This window comes from Ornithodoros turicata, chromosome 1 (genome assembly GCF_037126465.1).
Source record: "Ornithodoros turicata isolate Travis chromosome 1, ASM3712646v1, whole genome shotgun sequence".
NCBI classification, from domain to species: Eukaryota; Metazoa; Arthropoda; class Arachnida; order Ixodida; family Argasidae; genus Ornithodoros; species Ornithodoros turicata.
The window spans coordinates 142,051,227-142,072,984 of record NC_088201.1 but is presented as its reverse complement, the minus strand read 5'-3'; the positions used below and the strand labels follow the sequence as shown (position 1 = coordinate 142,072,984).

The window sequence follows — 21,758 nt, the reverse complement described above, 5'->3', positions numbered from 1 at the left end:
GATTGGATGTCGACCATGAAATCACTTTTTCCGTCCGCTATATTGTTGTTGCTTTCAGACATCCAGATTACATATTGTTGCAAGTTTTCGCACACAAAAAAGTGAGAATGTTCTAATGTCAAAACTAGATTACTAGGATGAAAAATGCCTTAACGACAATTTTAACATGTGACAATAGTTTTGTGTAGGAACACTATTCCCTCTGAATGCTGATTCTCTAAAAGTAAAAAAAAAGGAAAAACGGATTCAATTGCAGTATTTAGGGTATTTATGTGTATCTGCATACTATTTTGAATTTGAAAGACCGTTATAGATGATAATCATCTATTTTCACGAGTTCTAAATTAAGCCATTCTGCGTGTTTGTCTAAAGTTACTACATTGTCTCCTTCTAATGAAATCAAATTCATTTGGATGATGGGCAAAGTTAGAGCAGTTTACACGAAATATATGTGAGAACACTATTTCGTCTGCGCGCTAATTCCAACAGAGGCCTCGGCTGTGGCATTTGGGGAGCATCTCTATGAATCTCCGTACGATTTGGAAAAGATGATTAATAATTATGTTTTCTCCTTCTAATGTAATCAAATTCGTTTGGTTGATTGGCAAAGAAGTGGAGTAGTTTACAAGATTCCAGTTGAACATTCATTGACTTGCTATGTGTAGAGAAAATAATCTATACTCGTTCTTTTTTTTTTTTTTCATCTGTGGAATTGTTTATTTTCACGGCTGTTTTAGAAGCTTCACAAAGCTTTCGCTCGTCCTGTTTGTCTTGTTGAGTCCATATGCTGATGTAAACAGTTCGTCCTCATATAGCATTGGTTGGTCTGTTTTGACACTCAAAAATATTTTCGATTGAGTTATTTTGTTAAGTTTGAAACATGACAGTAATGTGTAAAGAAGAAAAGCGTTGGTTTGAGGTGTGTCTGGAGAGAATTTTATCGTCATCCTGTGTACCGATTCTCCCCCAACATCAATTACTTCCATCCTTGGGGCGTTTGAAGTCGTAAAAAGACCCTACATCTCCACGTTCTATTGTTGACGGGATTGGGAGCTTATGGTCAATTGTGTTGTAGCCAGCTAGAAAGGTTTTGTCTGTGCCTTCTCACACCTGAGAAAAGGTTGCTTGCATGCAGAGAGGAATACCTGAGAGAACTCGTGGGCTTTGCAGGAATATTTCCAGCCCAGCTCGTTCTTGTAGGTCAATGAAAAATATATGTTTGTTTGTTTGTTGTTTGTCATTTCACCGCCAGAAAATCAGTTCCTGACATAGGCTGTTTATGACTGTCTAAGTATACAAAAAAGAGCTTCCCATCACTAAATGGTCATGTTCGTTGTTCTCATTTTATCTGCTTTCGTTGCATTTGTGTCACGTGATGTAAATTTGGGACAGTGATCCTTAAATTATATGTTGATAAATGAGGTCATGCTCGTTCTTTCAATTATGCATTGGACTATTTTGGCAGTTGTCTTGAAATAGTCTTCGAAGCCATGAAACTTCTCAAAAAAATAAAAAATAAAAGTAAGCTTATAGATGTATTACCATATGTTCTTTCATTTTCAAATTTATGCTCCTGATTAAAGGTGTTGTGACAGTTGGTTTCGAGCTTTCCCAGATAAATAAGAAAAACTATTCTATCACCCGACATCATCCCATATTCAAGTTTTCAGGTCCATGACGTAACAGGTACGGAGAAAAACGGCCCCGAAGAAGCGACATCATTGACGTCACACAGGAGCAGCGAGGGAAGACGCGCGTCTCCCAAGCCAAATGGGGGAGAGGGGTCCATGAGGTCACACCGTGGGTCGTCGTTTTGTGGCTGCGCCTATTTTCCGAGCCAATCTAGCGAGAAGAAAAATTATTTTTCCCACTGTGTTCTCATAATGAGTACGATGCATATATATTATGCTTCAACACATCAGAGAAAGTGTCGCAACACCTTTAAGGGAGAGAATAATGATTCGATACATGTGAAGCGGTTGTTTATCCATAATGTTAAAAAAAACGGTATGAGTATATTTAAAATTTGTAGTGATAATGAATGCTACAGAGAGAAAAAGCAAAGAAAAGCGATGATGTTTACTTTGTGTTACAACTTCTTCACTTGGGGATTCTACGTTCAATTAAAGCATGCCGTTTGCTTTTACCCATTGTATTGTTGAAAAATCTATGACGTTACTTGTGCGTTGATGTCATCCTTCAGTCCACTGATTTACCATACAACAGGAATTTCGGCCATGGGGAAACCGTAGGTTGCGGTGGGGGACCTCTCCCGTAGGTTTCCAGAAAAGAATGGAGAGGGACAAATGAAAAGACGGGGAAAACCGGTTCTGTAGGGACTGGGGGACAGTGAACTTGTCTCTGTGTGTATGCTATTTTGTCTTTCTCATGGAAATATTCAACAAAATCCGAGAATGTGAGTCAAAATTGCGTTTAATCTGTGCACATGTAATGATCCCGAATGCAAAAGAATGTAGGCTTTGTAGCCTCTTTCAGATTGATGAACACTGTCCTGCTATAGAAATTCGTGTTGCTTGGTGTTTGCCCTAGGTAAGGTCGCAATGACAGCATGCATAAAAGTTAACTCTTCTTTAATTAAAAGTTGTGTTAATAATATCCCTCTGACACTTTTTAGCATTGACTATTGATTGTTTATCTCTATGACTGCTCGCCGTGATTATATCCATTTAATGATTATTCGATGTTCCCCTGTTAGCATGTTATTTCTAACATTGACTATTGATAATTGCTGCTACGATTCTGTGTGTTTGATTCTACTCCTCCAGACTTTCTCCATATATCTACATGTTCCTGTGTTTTGCTCCTCTTTTGACAGATTCGTATTTGGTAGCTTTCGATTAATATAAGTTGAGAATTATTATTCCTCCAAGCAATGACACACGATAATGGTTGCTACGATTCTGCGTGCTTGATATAAATCCTCCATCTGTCTATATGTTCCTGTTGTTTTCTCTTCACTTGATAGATTCGTATTTGGTAGCCTTCGATGAGTATAAGTAGATCATTATTATTAATTCTTTAAGCATTGACTATTGCTAATTCTTGCTAAGATTCTGTGTGTCTGATTTTACTGCTCTATACTTTCTCCATCTATATACATGTTCTTAACTTGTGCTCCTCTTTTAAGCATAATATTTGTAGTGTTGTCTAATGATAATTGTTGCTGTGATCGTGTGTCTGATTCTACTTCTCCAACTATCCACATGTTCCTGCGTTTTGCTCTTCACTTGGTAGATTCGTATTTGGTAGCTTTCGATTAATATAATCAGTTAATTATTATTTACTTACACCTATTTGTGATGGTGATCTGATAAACATACAAACAAACAAAACGGGGGTGTGAGTTACAACAAAAGTCGAATTGGTCACCCTGAAGATGCTTACATATAGACTATTTGTGATCATTGTATATTGTTCAATTAGGATAATAAAAAAATATCGCCTTCATATAACAGCAAGATCAGTCGTTGCATTTATGGTGTTACTTGTGGATTGATATCATCCTTCACTCTAATGATGATGGCACCAAATATGTATTTTGACTTTGGGAGGGAATCGTCGATTGGGGTTGAGGGAGATCTCCCGCGCGTTTCGGGGAAAGAGTGAAAGAGGGACGTGTGAAAGGAGAGGTGAAACCGGTTCTAGCGGACTGGGGTCAGGAAATAAGTTTATCTGAGCTTGTGTGTGTGCGTGTGTGTGTCACTGTGTTCTTCTCATGGAAATGTTCGGCAACATGCGTAAATGTGAGTCGGAATTGTATTTAATGTGTGTACATGTAATGATTCTGAATGCACAAGAAAGTGAGGGCTGTATCATCTTTCATATCAAAGAAAATTGTCCTCCCTATATAGTTCGCGTTCCTCGGCATTCGTCCTAGCTCAGGTCGTATTGATAGCAAGCTTCGAAGTTCAAGATTCTTTAATTAAAAGTTGTGCTAATGATGTCCCTCTGACAGTGTTAACTATTGTTTGTTTAATTAGTGCTTTCCTGGATGGTGCGGTGTGTCCCCCCTGTTGTGCTCTTCAATCGAAAAGACTCGTATTTAATAGCACTGAAATGATTTGAGCATGGAATAATTAATTATTTACATGTATGATTTTTTTATGTTGATTTACAACAAGAAGATGGAGGTCACATAGAAGAAGCTCAGACTTGTTATGGTAGAAATTTTAATTTTAATTATTATTGTATGAACTAAGAATCCCTTCCTTAATTAAAAGTTGTGTTCCTGAAGGTTCTTTAATAAATATCTGCTCTGGGGAAGTGATTCTCTGCCCGGTCGAGTTATCGAATCTATCCATTTGATATTAAATTGGTTTAACTGCAGATATTACAATATCATAAAATTTGTAGTGTGTGTGTGTAGAATGTGAATGTTGCCTGCAGAAATTGTTCGTTTCAACTTTTCACCTCTCTATGCTGATTGCTAGTCCTTTAGATTAATAAAATAGTTTCACTTGTACAAATGTGTATGTCTGTTGCTTGCATGTCTGGGCGCGAGAAGGAAAGTACGCTATGTTAAGGGGAAGCATGGGGAGATGAAACACTCTTCCATGGAGTGGACTTCCTCACTCAGGATGTATTGTATGTGGAACTGGGCCGGAGAGGGAATAAGATGGGCGGGCAATAACATTTTGGTTGGTGGTTATGTACTTTGCATGTTCATGCATGCTCGAATGTGAGAAGGAAAGCCCTCTGTACGCGGCGCCCGGCTGCGAAACGCGCGGGGCGGTCTTGGCTCGCGCTCCTCCTTGGGCGGAAAGTATCCTGCTCCAAATATCCTCCGATATCAGACGATAGCGATGGTCGAAAGTACCCACGTCGATTTAATCCTCCTACGTCTACTACTTGGGCAGCGCCATTTTGTGTGGCAAGTGGATTGGAGGGGATTGAAATGGATACCTCACGCAATCTGCAAAGTAGTGGATTGTTGGTGCAAATTTGATGTACGCCACCTAGGCTGCGCATGTCGGGAATTGTTGTCGGCTTCCGTCGTTGTACCGCTGCCGGCAGAACCACCTGCTGGGACGCATTCCGTTGTCGGTATGATTCGTAAACAAATCTACATGAATAGTTGGATTATAAGAGGCAAGAATGTTTATATCCATGAAATCCAGATTTAAACATACGATTGTACAGCACAGCGCCGTTTTTGTTATGATTTCGTTGTGATCGCCGTGTTCACTAGGCCTAACACCGGCGACAAAACGTATTATTTTCGAGAAGATAGGACGACAGAAAATCAGGCGATGTCAAGTTGCCGGTGATGAGTAGATCAAAGAGTGATATTAAACGGTAGGAGCAACTTATTTATTTACACATGGTAACAAGACTTTCGTGCACGAGACTGCACTACTTCAGGTTACAAAAATATGAACATGGTACAGGAACATATATACAGTTGACGGGGGAGTTTTGGTATGAGAGGGTAACAAGCTGATGAAAAGATGTAAATACAGGTAAAAATGAAAAGAACATAAATACAAACGAAGGGGGATCAGAAGCGCAACATAACGCGAGTCCAAAGGCTTTTACACGGGAAACGAGAACGCATGTAGGTGACGTTCCAGGAATTAAGGATAAAAAGGGGGGTTATGGCGACGGAATGAGGACACAGGTGCGGAGTACAAAGGTAACCAGTGGACCATGAGGACGTGAAGACAGGGGTGGTCTCAGGAGAGAGTCAAACGAAGAGAATATGGAAAGAAAAAATGTTGAGTTGTTTTACAGTGTGTTGAGAGTCTTTCGTCGCTGTGAAGTGTGAAGTATGTTGAGATGGAGGGTGAAGATGGATCCTGCGCCACTGAGTGCTTTGTTATAGGTGGTAACGAATGATAAGAGATTTTCTGGTTGCCGCGGTTCATGTGAAAGTAATTTATCCCGATCTAGAGATTTGCACTTGGAGAGAGCATTGTTTAAAAGGTTGGGGGAGGGGGTAATTTCGTTTTGTAAAATCGTTCGACATTTCTTCAGCGCATGCCTCAAAATGGGTTGGAGCATATCCGTTTTAGACGTGTGAATTGGCCAAATGGGGTGCTCCTTTTCTGAGTACTAGGATGGTAGCTGACAAAATGAAGGTACTGGCGTATGTCAGTGGGTTTCTTGTATAGGCTCGTGACCAGCTTACCAGACTGTATAGAGACAGTCACGTCTAGAAAATTCACTGATGCTTGAGAAAGGTTACACGTGAACTTGATGGCCTGATGTACGGAGTTAAAATGCTCGAAAAACGCAATTAAGGATGGTTCATCACTCGACCATACGATGAAAATGTCGTCAATGTTCCTTAACAAGACTAAAGGTTTGATCGGGAAGGATGCTAATGTTTTTTCTTCAAAGTTGAATTTTGACAGAATGTTTCTCGTTAAATATAAAGTTGTTATACATGAGCACAAGCTCAAGAAGCGAGAGGACAGCTGACGTCTGGAGAATTTACAGAATGGCGTGCCTATCATGTCTGGAGAACTTCAGACGGGAAAGATTCAAGAAAAACTTTCACCGCATCGAGACCCTCATCGTGTGGTACGTTTGTATAAAGGGATGTAACATCCATAGAAGCCGAGATGACATTGCTCAAATCTCTGTTCTGCTTATTAATCCAATTGACCTTAAGGAGAAAGTCATTGGTGTCTTAGTTAGATATCGATAGATGAGCATACGTTGAAACTGATTTCCGAGAAACTTATATTAGGATGTACATTTGCAGCGTAAAATCAGGAAAGTCCGTGAAAAATTTTTGTCACGAAAGCCCCGCTTCACTGCATTTGTCTTCGTCGCCATTTTGGGTGGCAGTATGGTGTCATGGCGACCCCCTTGGTAAAAAGCAAACTAATCAGAGGAGCGAAACTGTGATTGACAGGTCGAGCCTCTTTTTGTGACTCATCCGAATGGCCAGACTCCCTTTTAATATACGCCTCTGTTGCCTCGTAGACTGTATTGGTCTACTTCCTTCGTGCGCGACATCGCCGATAGGGGATCGCTCCGCCACAGACTGGAGATTTTAGACAAACGTGTCCAAAACAGCACATTGCGCTAGTGTTGCGATCCCGGATATCCCGAATCCAACCAGGATACCGGCTGTTTTTCACTTCCCAAAATTTCGAAATTTTTGGAGAAAAAAAATTGTGGAAATTCGGAATTTGCGGTGAATACCATACACCTAATGTTAGCGCCGTCGCGACGCAGAACAGTGTAAGAATTCCGAGTTCATTAATTTCTAGCAGGCGTTTCGAATGATAATTGATTAACCCTAGCTGCATCTCAAACACTCTGGAGGCGTACGCGTCTCATGTCATTCCTTGCGGGACGCCGGCATGCAGGCCACCCTGGTTGACGTATGAAATACATGCGCCTGAACTCAGTGCGTTACTTTTGTCGTTTGAGGGGCATCGGCGCCGCCGAACTGCTTTTATAGGGGGCGCGCACATGGACAACAGCACATATAAAGGTATAAAGAAACAAGGAATTTCGAAGACGCGCCTTTTTCTCAACATGAAGCATCCAGGGGCACCTACCCTCTGTTGATGCATCAGTGATTCACCTTGGGAAGTCGAATCTTTGTTTCGTATTCCGTGACAGTATATGAAATAAATCTGTGGGCACTATGCACGATAACTGGGAATAAAGACGATCCTTTTGTCATGGAGACCAATAAACGGGCCTTATCAATTGAACCTCTGTATGCAGTGAGGGGATAACTCGAATCATCCCCTTTTTAGTGTTTTTGTTGCAATGACATCTACATTCCAGTATGTACTTGTGAATGAAAATTTAGGACCGTATTGGAATTTATTGACTCGCTATAGGAGGATAAGAAACGGGAAATGCATGCGTGTCAATGGGATGGATAGCCAGATCAGGCTCCTTTTCTACACACGCATATAAATGGTGTAGCCTAAATTTTGCTACGATGTGGAAATCAATTTGGACTTCCACTCTGAAAACATGTTCTTCCTACATCACGTGACCATGTCAACAGTGCTACTGAGCGTTGTAATCGGAAAAACGTGTGCACTATGCTAACAAGTCATATTTTCCTGGCTATATAGAACATTATTTTTCAAGATTATGCTCGTTTAGCAGCACGATAATCAATATCTAGGCTGCTTCACTGCACAAAGGTAACTTAGGCCGTCCTGGCCTCACCATGAAAGTCAGACTCGTGAAAACTGTTTTGCCCTGCACGAAAACCCTGTGCGTGCGGTGTTATATAGAAAAAGGAAATATGTCACGCTCCTGGGTTTTGTTCAATTTCTGCTAAATCCCACATCCAGAAACGATGCCAACGGGACGTGCATGTAGAGTAGACACAGGCATACATGTTACACATTTTGCATTTGCGTTATTCGAGGAGACTCATCTACAATTATTTTACCAAATATTCACTGGCAGTTTTCCAGGTCTGGGATTTTTCGACTTCTCCCCTTATTGCATACAGAGGCTCAATTTTTGGATAAAAATGAACGTTTCGATTAACACGCACACAGGAATCGTCAGAGTTACCACACAAAGGATGTGCATGCCTGCTGTTTCGGTGTTACATAATTCCCGGTAGTATCCCGGTATTAGTAAAAAAAATCGCCCAATCTGCGGTCTGCAAAATTTACCCGGGGCTCCAATACTACATAAAAACATATGAGAATCTGGCGTTGCTTCTGCAGTGTCTCTGAGTGTGTGACAGATGTAGAATTCGCGTTTTCTGCCAAATTGGAATCTCGTGCTCAGCGAGCCAACTGGTTACGTACCGGCTGAGATACCAACGCCGGAGGTGATTACTTATCTTTTTGATGAAAACTGATTATCGGCGCGTAGTGGCGGCGCTTCACAATCTCCACCACCCTTTCTTCTGTCCTTGGAAAGCACAGCTGCACTGGACCAATGAGTTGCTCTTCTCCCAATGCAAAAGTAAAAAAAAGGAGAAAAGCCATGCAAGGACTTATACCTGTTTCCTATGCAAAAATTGTGCAGTTCGAAATGCAACCAACGATGATTCTATAGAAAGGAAAAGAAAACACCACGTAACTTCCTGATGGGTCATCAGAACCTGTAATCTGAGAAAAATCAAACCATCAGTGGTGATGGCTTGATGGACTATAAGGATGTCTTGTGTCTGACGGCTTCACCATATTATGTTATTGTTTGATGGCCTTCGAAAACCATTGATGTGTCGATGGGATCAACAACAATAGCAACTTTATTCGAGGATGACCAGTATCTACAGTCTAGTAATTGCAAATGTAGAAACCTTGCTTGAGAGACGTAGTCCGTAGTCCTTCAGCATAGTCCGTTCAGACAATACGTGCTGAGAACTCTGTAGTTGTGTCCAGCAGTGCTGTAGTCTGCTTTACCTGTAGCGTTAAGAAAGGGCTGCCTCGTTGTTAAGTTTACTGAGCACCACGTCCATGTAGCATATTTATATATATATAATATATATAATAGTATTTATTTCCACAAACGTGGCGGAGCCAGAGACACAAAGCTCTATCAGACCTTGGCAAAGGCCTCTGGCACCTACAGCCGGAGCACATCATACAGTATACTCAACATACACAAATTAAAGCATTCAAGCATTTCTTGAGCTCTATGGCTTTCCCGGGCTAGCTTTGTCCGGCTTCTGGTTGTCCATAGGACAGGTTGTTCTTTGCCAGTAGTGAACCACGTAATACAGGCATTTAGAATGGAATGATCGGATCAGGGTTGTGCCTCGTGAGCCACCTAGTCGTATGGCCAACGTTCAAGAGACAGAGCGCAACGGACGATGCTGTATGAGCTCACACTCTTAAATTTTATGCACCTTCTTGGGTATAATTGGATGATACCATAACTGATTACTTTTTGTGTGTAAATCTACCCCTTAAAATGGAAGTACGCCCTCCAGGAGAGGTGCTAATTGGACACCATCTCGGGTTTAACTGAATAGTACCATAACTGAATTCATTTTCGGTGTAAATCAAGACACTTAAACAATGGCGTAACGTGTGCAGCTTTGTTTCCATAGTGAGTGTATCATGCATACCAACCAAAGTAACGTTACAGTGTAACAGGTTATGGGCCCAGAACATTACGACGACTAGCATTGGACCAGCAAGGCAAGTACCCGTGGTTACGCTGTCAGTCAGTAAGACGTTTGTCGCATGACGATCTTTAATGGCGTCCGCAGATGAATTTAAGATTGAGAAGGTGACGTCGGAGAATTATCATGCCTGGCCAATCAAGACCAAAGCTGCACTCGTGCAGAAGGGCTGCTGGGAGGCTGTCGACCCAGGATGCTCAGGCACTGAAATGACGAACGACGGAAGAAATCCGATAACAGGGCACTCACCTTTCTTTTCTTGGTGGTGGAAGATAGTTGTTTAGATAACATTGGTGCCTGTGCCAAAAGAAGGATGGGGCATCTTGCGTGAGATGGACACGAAATACGGACTCCTACACATTTTGCAGTTGTTACGTGATTTCGTGAACGTTCGAATGAAGAAAGTGAAGACCCATGAAGGCGTATTTGAGTAGGCTCATGGATTAGCACAGGATGCTCTTCAATGCAGGATACGGTTTTACGGACAAGGAAGTGCCACAAGTAATGTTCTTGGGTCTACCCGAAAGCTATGAACTCCTCATCTTCAAGCTCGAGCAGGACGAAGCCACCCTTACCACGAAGGAAGTGAAAGCCAGACTACTTGTCGAGGAGAAGAGGAAGATCCGGCGTAACGAGGAACAGTCGACAGATCCGCACGGCGAGGCAACAGCTCTTTTGACCAAGAACAAGTCAGTTCCGAAACCTGCGCGGTCACGACAGGACGACAGAAAGGACCGCAACGTGGGCAGGAGGAATCGCGGGTCTCACCCCACGACGAAGCGACCTGTCCGATGTTTCGCGTGCGGCAAGTGCGGGCATATCGCCAGGCATTGCGAAGAAGACTCTGACGATCAAGCCAGTGACCATGCAGAGAGAGGTCCCGTCTTATCCGACAGGAAAGTAACTCACGAAGCACTGTGTGCGACCAGCCGTGTCGTGCCAGGGAGTCAAGTCTGGTATCTGGATAGCGGCGCTACCGACCACATGACGTCAGACAGGACCAAGCTTCGTAACTTCAGATCAGCACCATCGACGCTGGAGATGGCAAATAAAGACGTCGTGGAAATCGTAGGGAAAGGCGAGACACAGTTCGAGCTTGTAACCGGCAATGGCGGGAAGTCAATCCTTTTGAAGGACGTCCTCTACGTACCAGCACTAGATGGAAATCTCCTGTCAGTTGGACGAATTGAAGAGCTCGGGTTCAGAGTCGAAAAGGGCGACTATACAGGGTGTCCCAGAAAACGTGTCATTGAATTATAATAAAAAGCTACGCCACCTAGAATCACGCGGTCAACGGCATTTGTTCTTATTACGTTTTTGCCACCTCCTAATTTGAATGTCATGTACTCCAAGTTTAATTATGTAAATATTTGCGAACTGAACTCGGAAATTTGCCAAGTAAATGTCACTTTTCTACCCCACCAATATGAAGAGCGTGCCGAATTCACTCAAATTCATAATAATTCAGTGATATTCACAAGCTATCCCATCGGAAAAAATAGCCGAATATCATGCTTTTCGGAGCGCCGGACCATAGCGCGCGATGGCTTTTGGAGCGCAATCGCTCTCAGTGCGACGAAAGGAGCTTCCGAAGCCAGCCCACAGAGTGATGGTAGAAAAAGTAACAGTTCCTAAAATTGGAAGAGGCAAAGCATTATCCCAGCAAAAGTCGAACGCGATAAGCCGTGCCTGTTTTATCTCTTTCTGCGATGTCGTGGAGGGCTGGGTTTCCAACCTCATTTCGTCGGACTGACGAAGATTGCGCTGAAAAATTCATCGTGCGCTATTCTGTGCGACCTCCGTAGAGCATGATGTTCGGCTATTTTTGCGATGAGATAGCTCCTGAATATGCCTGTCAATTATCATTAATTTGACTAAATTAGACACGCTCTTCACATTGGTGGGGTAAAAAAGTGACCTTTACTAGGCAAATTTCCGACTTAAGCTCGCAAAAATTTACATAATTGAACTTCCGTTACACGACATTTATATGAGGAGGTGGCAAAAACCCAGCAAGAACAAATGCCATTGACCGCATGACTCTAGGTGGTGTAGTTTTTTTTATTATAATTCAATGACACGTTTTCTGGGAGATCCTGTATATGGTGAGCGAGAAGCGCCCAGTATCGAAACTCTCAAAGGCTGTTAACACTTCCATTCTCCATCGACGACTGGGACACCTACACCTGGACGCCGTACATCATACGCGGTACAGACGACGAGAGATGTTCAGTGTGTCTACTAGGGAAATTGACGAGGAAGAGCTTTCCAAGCACTGCCGCTATTTTGCGAGCCAAGTCACCACTGAAACTGGTGCACTCAGACGTTGGGAGTGTCACCCCGACTTCCAAGGGATGGTCAAACTTTTTTGTAACCTTCATCGATGACTACACGCGGTATACAGTGGTATACCCAATAAAGAAAAGAAAACAGCCGAAGTACTAGAAAAATTTATTCTGTACAAGCGCATGGCAGAGAACTTCCATGGGTCAACCATTAAACAACTCCGTAGCGACAATGGTGGGGAGTATGTCGGGAAGGATTTCGTCCGGTACCTGCAAAAGTACGTCATACGAAGAGGGCTAATGGTACCGGGTACTCCGCAACAGAACGGAGTAGCCGAAAGGATGAATAGGACCCTACTGGACATGACGAGATGTTTACTGATAGAGTCTGGACTCACCAAAACGCTTTGGGCCGACGCTTTGGCAACAGCCTGCTACATAAGAAACAAATGTCCTTCCAGCTTAATTGGCCAACAAGTGCCGGAAGCGCTATGAACCGGGAGAGAAGCCACCATCGACCATATGAGGGTATATGGTTGCAAGGTCTGGGCCGCTCGGAAGCAACATCGAAAGACGAAGCTGGACCCTAAGGCTGTGGAGTGCGTTTTCGTCGGGTACCCAGATGGTGTAAAAGGTTATAAGCCCTGGGACAAGAAAACGACAGTTTCTTCGTCAGTCGCGACGTAGTTTTTGACGAGAACAGCTTTCCGTGCCGAAACGCCAACCCAGTCGACAAGCTGGAAACTTCGCACGGAATGGTTCCGGCCGAGCGTGACCAAGGTTTCGCATTGAGCTTTGACGACCTTGTCGAAGACAACGAAACGGCGTCACAACAAGAGGACACGCCAAAAGGGGGCGACATGGATCCCTCTGATGACTACCCGAAGCAGTAAGTTTCGGACGTGAAACAGCCACTGCAGGATGCCACACCCCTACTCAGACGTTCCGATAGGTTAGCCTCCAAGCCAAGGCCGAACTACTCGTGTTGTGTCGTTAAAAGGACAGATTTTCCCCCCGACCTCAAGACTGTAGAAGAGGCGCTCTCAGCGCCAGACGGCCGCAAATGGCGAGAGACCATACAGGAGGAGCTGACCAACTTGAATGGGTACTCCGCAAGAAGTATAAGCAAAACGGCGTACTAGAGAGGTACAAGGCCCGTTTGGTTGCTTGCGCGGGTAATCCCAGGTGAAAGGGGATTGACTTCAAGGAGACTTTCTCGCCGGTGATAAAGCTGAAGTCACTTCGCATACTACTGGCACTGGCCGTCGAAAGAAGCTGGCCTGTTCATCAAGTCGACATCACAGCTGCTTATCTAAGTGGGTCACTAGAGGAAACTATCTTCATGGAACGACCAGCTCTCTTCCATGAGGGAAGCAGGGATGACGTCTGCCTATTAAGGAAGAGCCTCTACGGTCTGCGCCAGTCCGGAAGACAATAGAACATGAGGCTTGCCGAATTGCTAAGGAGAGGTGGTTTGACGAGGTCGAAGGCAGGCCCATGCGTCTATTTCGACAACGAAAGAGGCGTCATCGTTAGTGTCTACGTGGACGATATCCTTATTGGTGCGAAAAGTGAGGATGACATAAACACGTTCAAGAGAAGCATAGGGGCTGAATTCGAGGTCAAGGATCTCGGAGAAGCGCACCATACTCTCTCTATGGGGATCCGACGTCATGGTGATGGGAGCTTGACTCTGGATCAGGTATCCCGAAGAGATTGTGGACCTCTTTGGAATGAGAGACTTAAGGGCGTCCACACCACAGGATCCAGGGATGAAGTTCAGAGCATCTCAAGAGGCCCACCCTTCAGAAGACATGTCTCGCAGATTCCGCCAAGGAGTAGGTGGCTTACTTTACCTTGCGGGGAGCACGAGACCCGATCTTGCTTTCTCTGCCTCCTACTTAAGTCAAATCAACGAACAGCCTACAACAGAACACTGGAATGGAGTAAAGCACGTCCTACGGTACGTCAAGCAGACAAAGAAGTATGCCTTAACGTACACGAAGACCGGGAACGTCGTGCAGGCCCTCTGTGATGCAGTTTGGCCGAGTGACAAGGTTGATAGGCGCTCTTTTAGCGGCTACACATTCATTTTGGCAGGCGCGGCGATCTCCTGGAGCAGCAGGAAGCAAAAATCAACTGCACTATCCACTATGGAGGTCGAGTATCTGGCGATGTGCGAAGAGGCTAAAGAGATGTTGTGGCTGCAACATTTTGCTCAGGAACTCGGTCCACTTCGATTCGTCCAGGAACCGCACCTGCTATACGTTGACAATGAAGGCGCCATCGCAGTAGCGACCAATCAGATAACATCTGAGCGGAAAAAACACATTGAACTGCGGCATTTATTTTTTCGGGAAAAGGTCGAAGAAGGCAAAATACAGCTGCAGTACGTCAGGACATCGGAGAATACAGGAGATATTCTGACGAAAGCTTTAAACGGGGAGGGGACTCGTGGACTATGCGACTCCCTGGGCCTTCGAAAAGGCGTGGGGGAGTGTTAAAGATGGACAATATGTCGTCTACTTTCAGTTTCGTTTTCTATGTTCACGTGCTTCTAGTGCATACCACCGCATGTCTCGTGTTCACATTCTCTCATCGTTAAACCTCGGTGGCCGTTACCGTCAGCTTCGACTTGCCTGCTCCCTTTTCTTGCTGAACCCTGGCGTTACAGTGTAACAAGTAAATGCATAACATGAACATGTAATGCAGGGTTCTCCTAATATATCAATTCCGAACTGGTCCCATATTGGACCAATATACGGTCTGGTATGCAGATAAGGATGTACGCGCTTAGAGTTAATGATAAAATTTGGAACATCGCATAAATGGCATAACGAACCAAAAGCTCGCTTAGAAAGGCGTTTCCCTTTTAAGAGAAAACAGATACCATATACACTGCTGGTCTTGCGCGCGTCTGCAAATTTAATAGCCCTGCTCGCTTCCCAGTCAAAACGAAGGGTGAGATGTCTAAGTGAAATTTGATTATATACACAAAAAACACTGAAGTGAGGCATTCCTTGGAATATCAACTCACCATCAAGATAAATGTTTATTACTGGTTTTAGTATGAGTGAAAATTAAGACTCAGCGCAGCGTACGCGGCATTCATATTCTAGGACAATGTTAAACTTTTTCCTTAGTTAGACCCTCTTCACAGCAGTAGCAGTAGCCACAGATACACCCTCAAGATCAGACTCTGTAACTATTACACCCATAGAACGCCCCCCATGCAAACTTTTTTTTGCCCAAAAGAGTGTAACAGGGGTGTGCAAAACGCTTTACAACCAAATTACACCCCATATGCACCCAGAAGGGTGCTGAGAATTTTACAGTGCAGACTGTGGAATCTCTCAGCCTGATCATCCAGCAAAATATCATACAACCATCCATCAACGCCCTACCTAATCAGCTGTAGCGTCCCTGTCCAAGAGCGTAACGACGAGTTCGGAGGCCCTGAGCATTCACTAAAGCATAACTGCGAGTAGTATACTTCACGCCAACGAGAGGGACCTACTCTTCTACCCTATTCACGTTCCCACTAAGGTGTTACAGGTGACGTGTTTACAAATTGCGTGACTGATTGTGTGTCAGCATACAGGTACTATATCTTTCGACGGCGAACTGGACTTTAAAATATCCCGCGAAAACATGACGTGAGGTGTGACACCGTGAAGGTCGTTATTTTTATCGTTTTAATGCGCAACGGCACAGGCGTGTCGACACCGTCCCTAATTATTGCCGAGGTTTTTGCATCCTGATTTATTCTGAGCTGAACGAAATTGAGATAAAATTTAGTTATCGTCATTCGTTCCATTTACTCACACCAGGGAAAGATATGGATGACAGGTTCGAATGTACATACTTACTCAGTGGTTGCGCCAACGGGACGACAATGATTCTCCACGACATCACTACATCCACTAGCATTCATCAGGCACAATCGCAAAAAGAAAAAAAAAGCACAAGTACAGCGTTGATAGCACCAGCTCACTTGCGCACTTTCTGACGCACACAACACGCACCACTCTAACTAGAATGGGAATGCCGAAACACATGCCATTTTTGTTGCAGCTCCACTCTAAGAAAAAAGTAGTAAAATCAGGAGCAATTGTAGCTTCAAGTCCCCTAGATTGCAATTACTCCCTATTTTAGCCGTCTAACCCGGACATTTACTCCCCAGGACTGCAAATTGTGACTAAACCTCGCGAATGGTCTTCCGAATGCAACAGTATACGTAAATTTGTGCTCTTGGTCAATTTGATGGCATAAGGCTGTATACCTCAGCCAACTATGCCCAATGTATGTCGCAAGGTTTTATCTCACTCGATGCATCACGGTTTGATTTAATGTATTTTCATGCATGCACACGAACTCCTAGAACTGTTAGAACAGAGCATGAAATGCAGGCTCCACGCTGCGACATTCATTTACTCCCGTGCATTTACTCGCGAAAGGGACTATTTTTTGTGGCAATACATTTAGTCCCCACAAGGAGTAAAGTTACTCCTTTTTTTCTTAGAGTGTATGCACCGCCACGGTGGCTCTACTCCTATTCTGTCTGTGGTGGCTGCGTTGAAGTTAACTCTACTTCTAGCCAGGTTAGAGTACTGCTAGAAGATCTTTCACTATAGTAGGAGATGGCTCTTGAGAAAAATTCCTGGAGGTGATAAGAATTGGAGGTTGCCGAAACAAACCGTCCCAAATAAATCGTGCTAAAATAAATCGTTGTGAAATGAATCGTGCCAAAATAAACCGTATTAATAGTCCTTCGATTTTCAAAATCCCCCCACCGACGAGCCAATCGTCGGCAGCTATGCCGACACCAACCAGTTTCGAAATCCCCCACGAAAAGCCGCCTCTACGTCTTCCTCTCGTATTATAGGATTTATTTTGGCACCATTTATTCTAAAACGATTTGTTTTAACACGATCTGTATTGGGAAGGTTTTCTTTTCGACGGTTTATTTCGGTATACAGCCGATAGAATTACACGTTATATGACATACCGCGCAGCAATTAACACAATTATTTCATCAGTAATTCACAAGTCGTACTCAACATACTATCATCCGTATTGTCTTCGCATCAGCTCGGCTATTCCCCAGATCTGAACTCATTGTGCGTCTCTTTATCAACTGAAGACGTTCGTATTGACGTGGTTTATATTGTGATATTCTTCTCTGTTTTGGCGTACTGGAGTCATTTCTTTTTCCTTGTATATGTACACGCAATTGGGCTTTAGTGTGCACACTAACCGAAATGGTAGTTGATAGCAGTTTTTCGCCTTGTATTGTGTGTGTTTCTTTTTTATTACCCACGTGAGTCACGCTAGCAATTTCGTTGTTATTACCATGTTCTCTTGACTGCAGCACCGCTGTACTGATGACTGGCCTCATCAAATCGTATCCGGTGACTTTTTTCTCAGATTCATTTCATACTTCTTTCGATAAATTATTATTACTAATATTGATGTTACAATTACCTAAAAACAGGGATCCCCACTTGGATTTCAGAGGTTAAGGATGATCAGACCAGCGAAGTTAACAAAAATACCGCCCTCCCTTTCAGGTCAATCAAAATCGACAGTGACACATTGATCTTGACCAAGCAAGAGCATGATTTAGTGATTGAATTGACGAGCCATGATGGAACCACGCTCTATGCCAACGTTACATACAAGCTTTATCCATATGTCTGTGAGTACCATCGCAACGTTTCTAAATGTAGACTCTAGAAAGGGGTCGTACTGGAAATCATCCCGCACTTGAATCTCCTTTAGCTTGAGTAAAGGCTTCAAGACAGCATCCGCAGTCAAACAAGCCTCTCGTACTTCCTCTGATTCAGCCTCGCGGCGTCGTCTCGCAGCCAGGGATCGGAACTGGAACTGAACCCGAACCGAAAACCGGAAAAAAAACGAACCCGAACCGAACCGAAGCAGAACAATTTTTCCGCGTGTCCGGAACCGAACCGGAACTGAACCGAAAAAAAAAATTCATACGGTTACCGGTTCGGGAATCGGTTCAGAGGTGAAATAATTGTACTATTGACCGACCTTTTCTTGACTCACCCGAAACGGTTATCTCACAACTTTCTCAACCGGGTACAGGGAGCGTAGGCTCGCTTTCATGTAGCAAAATTACTGCCCATGAACCGGTTAAACTGGGACCGAAAAAAGTAACGGTTCCAATCCCTGTAAATGTCCCGACCGCTGACCGATTTTTTTTTTGTCTGCGTATGTGTGTGTGTGTGTGTTAGGGGGGAAGGGGTTTCTCTATGAGCCGAACCAAAGCCGAGCCGATATACCTGAACCGGTTCAAGCTGATAATTTCGGTTCAGCGGAGCTAAACATGACTTGAACCAATATGCCTGAACCCGAACCCGAATCGGACCGAAAAAAATCCGATCCCTGCTCGCAGCGTCATCCTTCTTTCGCCGCCGCTCCTATTATGCTAGTTTGGTAGAGTTTATATCCTTTTTGAGCTTCAGGGGGTGTGCAAAAAACAGATGACCTGTGTATGGTGTTTGATGTTTTTATGTGGATATCGCGCCTTGTGGATTACTCCACTTATTCGTATGCCTGAAACAAAATTTGAAGCGGCGGATTGCATAGTACTGGCACATGTATCACACCCCAAGTGATCAGTTTTACGGTTACTACTGACATGCACATGTAGAATGCTCAAGAATGGAAGGCACTATCACCGCGACCCCCGTGACTTCGATATTAGCTGAAATCTGATGTACATTTGTGTTTGTCGCGTAGTACTGCGAGACATTACTGAGTGAAATACGAACACATTTGTGTAAGGACGTCCGCAGAGCTCGACTGCCGATCGAGATTGACGGCCGTCCCTTTAGAACAAGGCTATGGACCTCTATCGCACATGACAGATTTCAACGACGATTTTTCTGTTCTGTCAATTGTCAGCATTGTTTAGCACGATTGCTTTCGCTATATTTTGCAGTGGGACAAGAAATGCTTTGCACAAAACCTGAAGATTGTCCATACACGGGCACGGAATGCAAGAATTCTAAATGTCTTTGCAAGCCGGACTACGTATGGCGTCCTAAGGTCAATACCTGCTTCAAGAGTATGTAGACATTTGCTCATAGCACATTTCATCGACGTCGATTGCAATGCTACCTGTGCATTAGGATCTGCCGCCGTAGCAAAACCTGACATTCTTCAACGCAAGAGCAGCTCTTACGAACGTTGGATATACTATACGATATATACAGGATGTCTCAGCTAAATGCGAACATATCTTTTAAATATATATCCGTATCACTTTTCCGATATGAAATCAATTGTAATATAGCATATGCTGAAGGTCATTCCTCAGGAGGTCATTCGCAAACTCCTAAGGCAATGTCTTAATTAACTTTAAATAATTAACTGTATAATTATAAAAGCTACGAAGTTGTCCCAACGAGAACATCTGGTTCCTTGGGTCGCCTGATACCGGAGGCGTTTCCATAGCAAAAATCCGTTCGATAGATCGTCCACAAAAAATTTGTCAAGGACCCAAGATTTTTTCTTTATTTTGTTCATTGCGCATCTTGGGAGATGAGTCCTTCCTTCACCCCCTAATGTGAGAGGATGAAAGAGCACCCTATCGCCTCTTGCGTCCTGGGAAGAGATTAAAAGAAAACAGAAAATGCAACCCAAGATAAGGGCAGTTCCTATAGAGTCACCGGATACATCTGTTTTTGTTTTGTTTCCAGAAGTTAAAGCGCATCTTCGACGCATGAGGCGGCACTGTGCTCCTTCACCCTCTCAGATTGGGGGTGAAGAAAAGACACGCCTCCGAAGATGCGCAGTGAACAAAATAAAGAAAAAATCGTGTTCCTTCACGAATTTTTCGCGGACGATCTACCGAACGGATTTTTGTTCTGAAAACGGCTACGATATCACGTGACCAAATGGAACAGATGTTCTCAATGGGACAACTTCGTAGCTTTTATAATTAAAAGGTTAATTATTGAAAGTTAATTTAGACATTATCTTAGGAGTTTGCTAATGCCTTCCTAAGGAGGTGCTGCTCAGCATATGCTATATTCAAATTGATTACATCTAAAAAAACTGATATTGTTAGGAGACAGAAGCACTGTTAGCGACGGAACACAGGTTTATTGACGCGCGCGTAGCGAGCGCCTAGGATGAAGATGATCAGTCCGATAACGATGCGGATTCCCCCCTCCGAGGTCGAGGCGCTCCGGGCCGAGGGAGGAATTTCGGCAGGCGAAGACGAAGAAGTGGCAGCAGGCGAAGGTGATGAAGCTGTAGCGGCCGCAGGTCGGCGCCACCGGTAGATACGCGCCAAAAATAAACGTTGACGCGCGCTCACGGGCTCGAGTTCCTAGCGAGCCGAGTGCAGTCTGATTCTGTTGCCTCCTAAGCTGTCTGCCTGTCTACTTCTCTCCGCGACAAGCCACAACTGGTGACCCGAACAATGAACATTCCCCCCGACGCCCCTTTGGAGCCACCGTCGCCCCATTCCGCTCAGCTTCTCGAGAACCCCTCCGTCGGCACGGTTGGCGTAGAAGTTCACTTGCCCCCTTTTTGGACAAAGAACCCTCGGGCATGGTTCCTGCAAATCGAAGCCCGATTTGCTCTTCGTCGCATCACCTCGCCGCTTACGAAGTACTTAAACGTCGTGTCTGCTCTTCCTCCGGATATCGCTGATCAAGTGGATTATCTCCTGGCCGCCCCTCCGCCCGATAATCCTTACGAGCAACTCAAAGAAGCCATTCTAACCCGCACCGAGTGCTCAGAACAGTCGCGCATTCGCCAACTGCTCTCCGGTGAGGAATTGGGTGACCGCAGACCCTCGCAGCTCCTCCATCGCATGCGGCAGCTGCTTGGCAGCGCAGCCGACACTCAGCTTCCAATATTGAGGGAGCTTTTCCTCCAGAGGCTACCAGAGCAAGTGCGCATGGTGCTAGCGGGCTCAGAAGAGGTTTCCCTTGAGCACCTCGCTCAGCTTGCGGACAGGATTATCGAGCATTCCTCACCATCTATCGCGCCTGTCTCCCGTGCAACTCCCGCTACCTCTTCCTGCGCCGCTGACGATGTTATTGCATCGCTGCAAGAACAAGTCGCACGACTGTCGGATGCCGTCGAGAGTCTGCGCTCTGATTTTTCTCGCCGACGCCGCACTCGACGCTCTCCTTCTCGCACCCGCCGCCGTTCACCTTCTGCTCACGCCGATGAGCTGCGCCCTCCCAGCGATATTTGCTGGTACCATCAAAAATACGGCGACAACGCGTTCAAATGCACACGGCCTTGCTCCTGGTCGGGAAATGCGGAGGCCGGTCGATAGTGGCGGCCTACGACTCCGGCCCTCCAGGAAGCCACCTGTTCTTTGTCACCGACCG

General features: G+C 44.5%; 1 protein-coding gene across 2 annotated transcripts in view; it reads left to right on the top strand.

The window, feature by feature from the left end:
* The window catches only part of LOC135370129 (uncharacterized), a 116,798-nt gene that overhangs the window by 7,714 nt on the left and 87,326 nt on the right, over positions 1–21,758 (top strand). For both annotated transcript variants that reach the window (XM_064603827.1, XM_064603819.1), the window contains exons 3-4: positions 17,949–18,076; positions 19,346–19,471. In XM_064603827.1, coding sequence (XP_064459897.1) covers positions 17,949–18,076; positions 19,346–19,471 — 254 coding nt within the window. The remainder of the gene's footprint in view (positions 1–17,948; positions 18,077–19,345; positions 19,472–21,758) is intronic.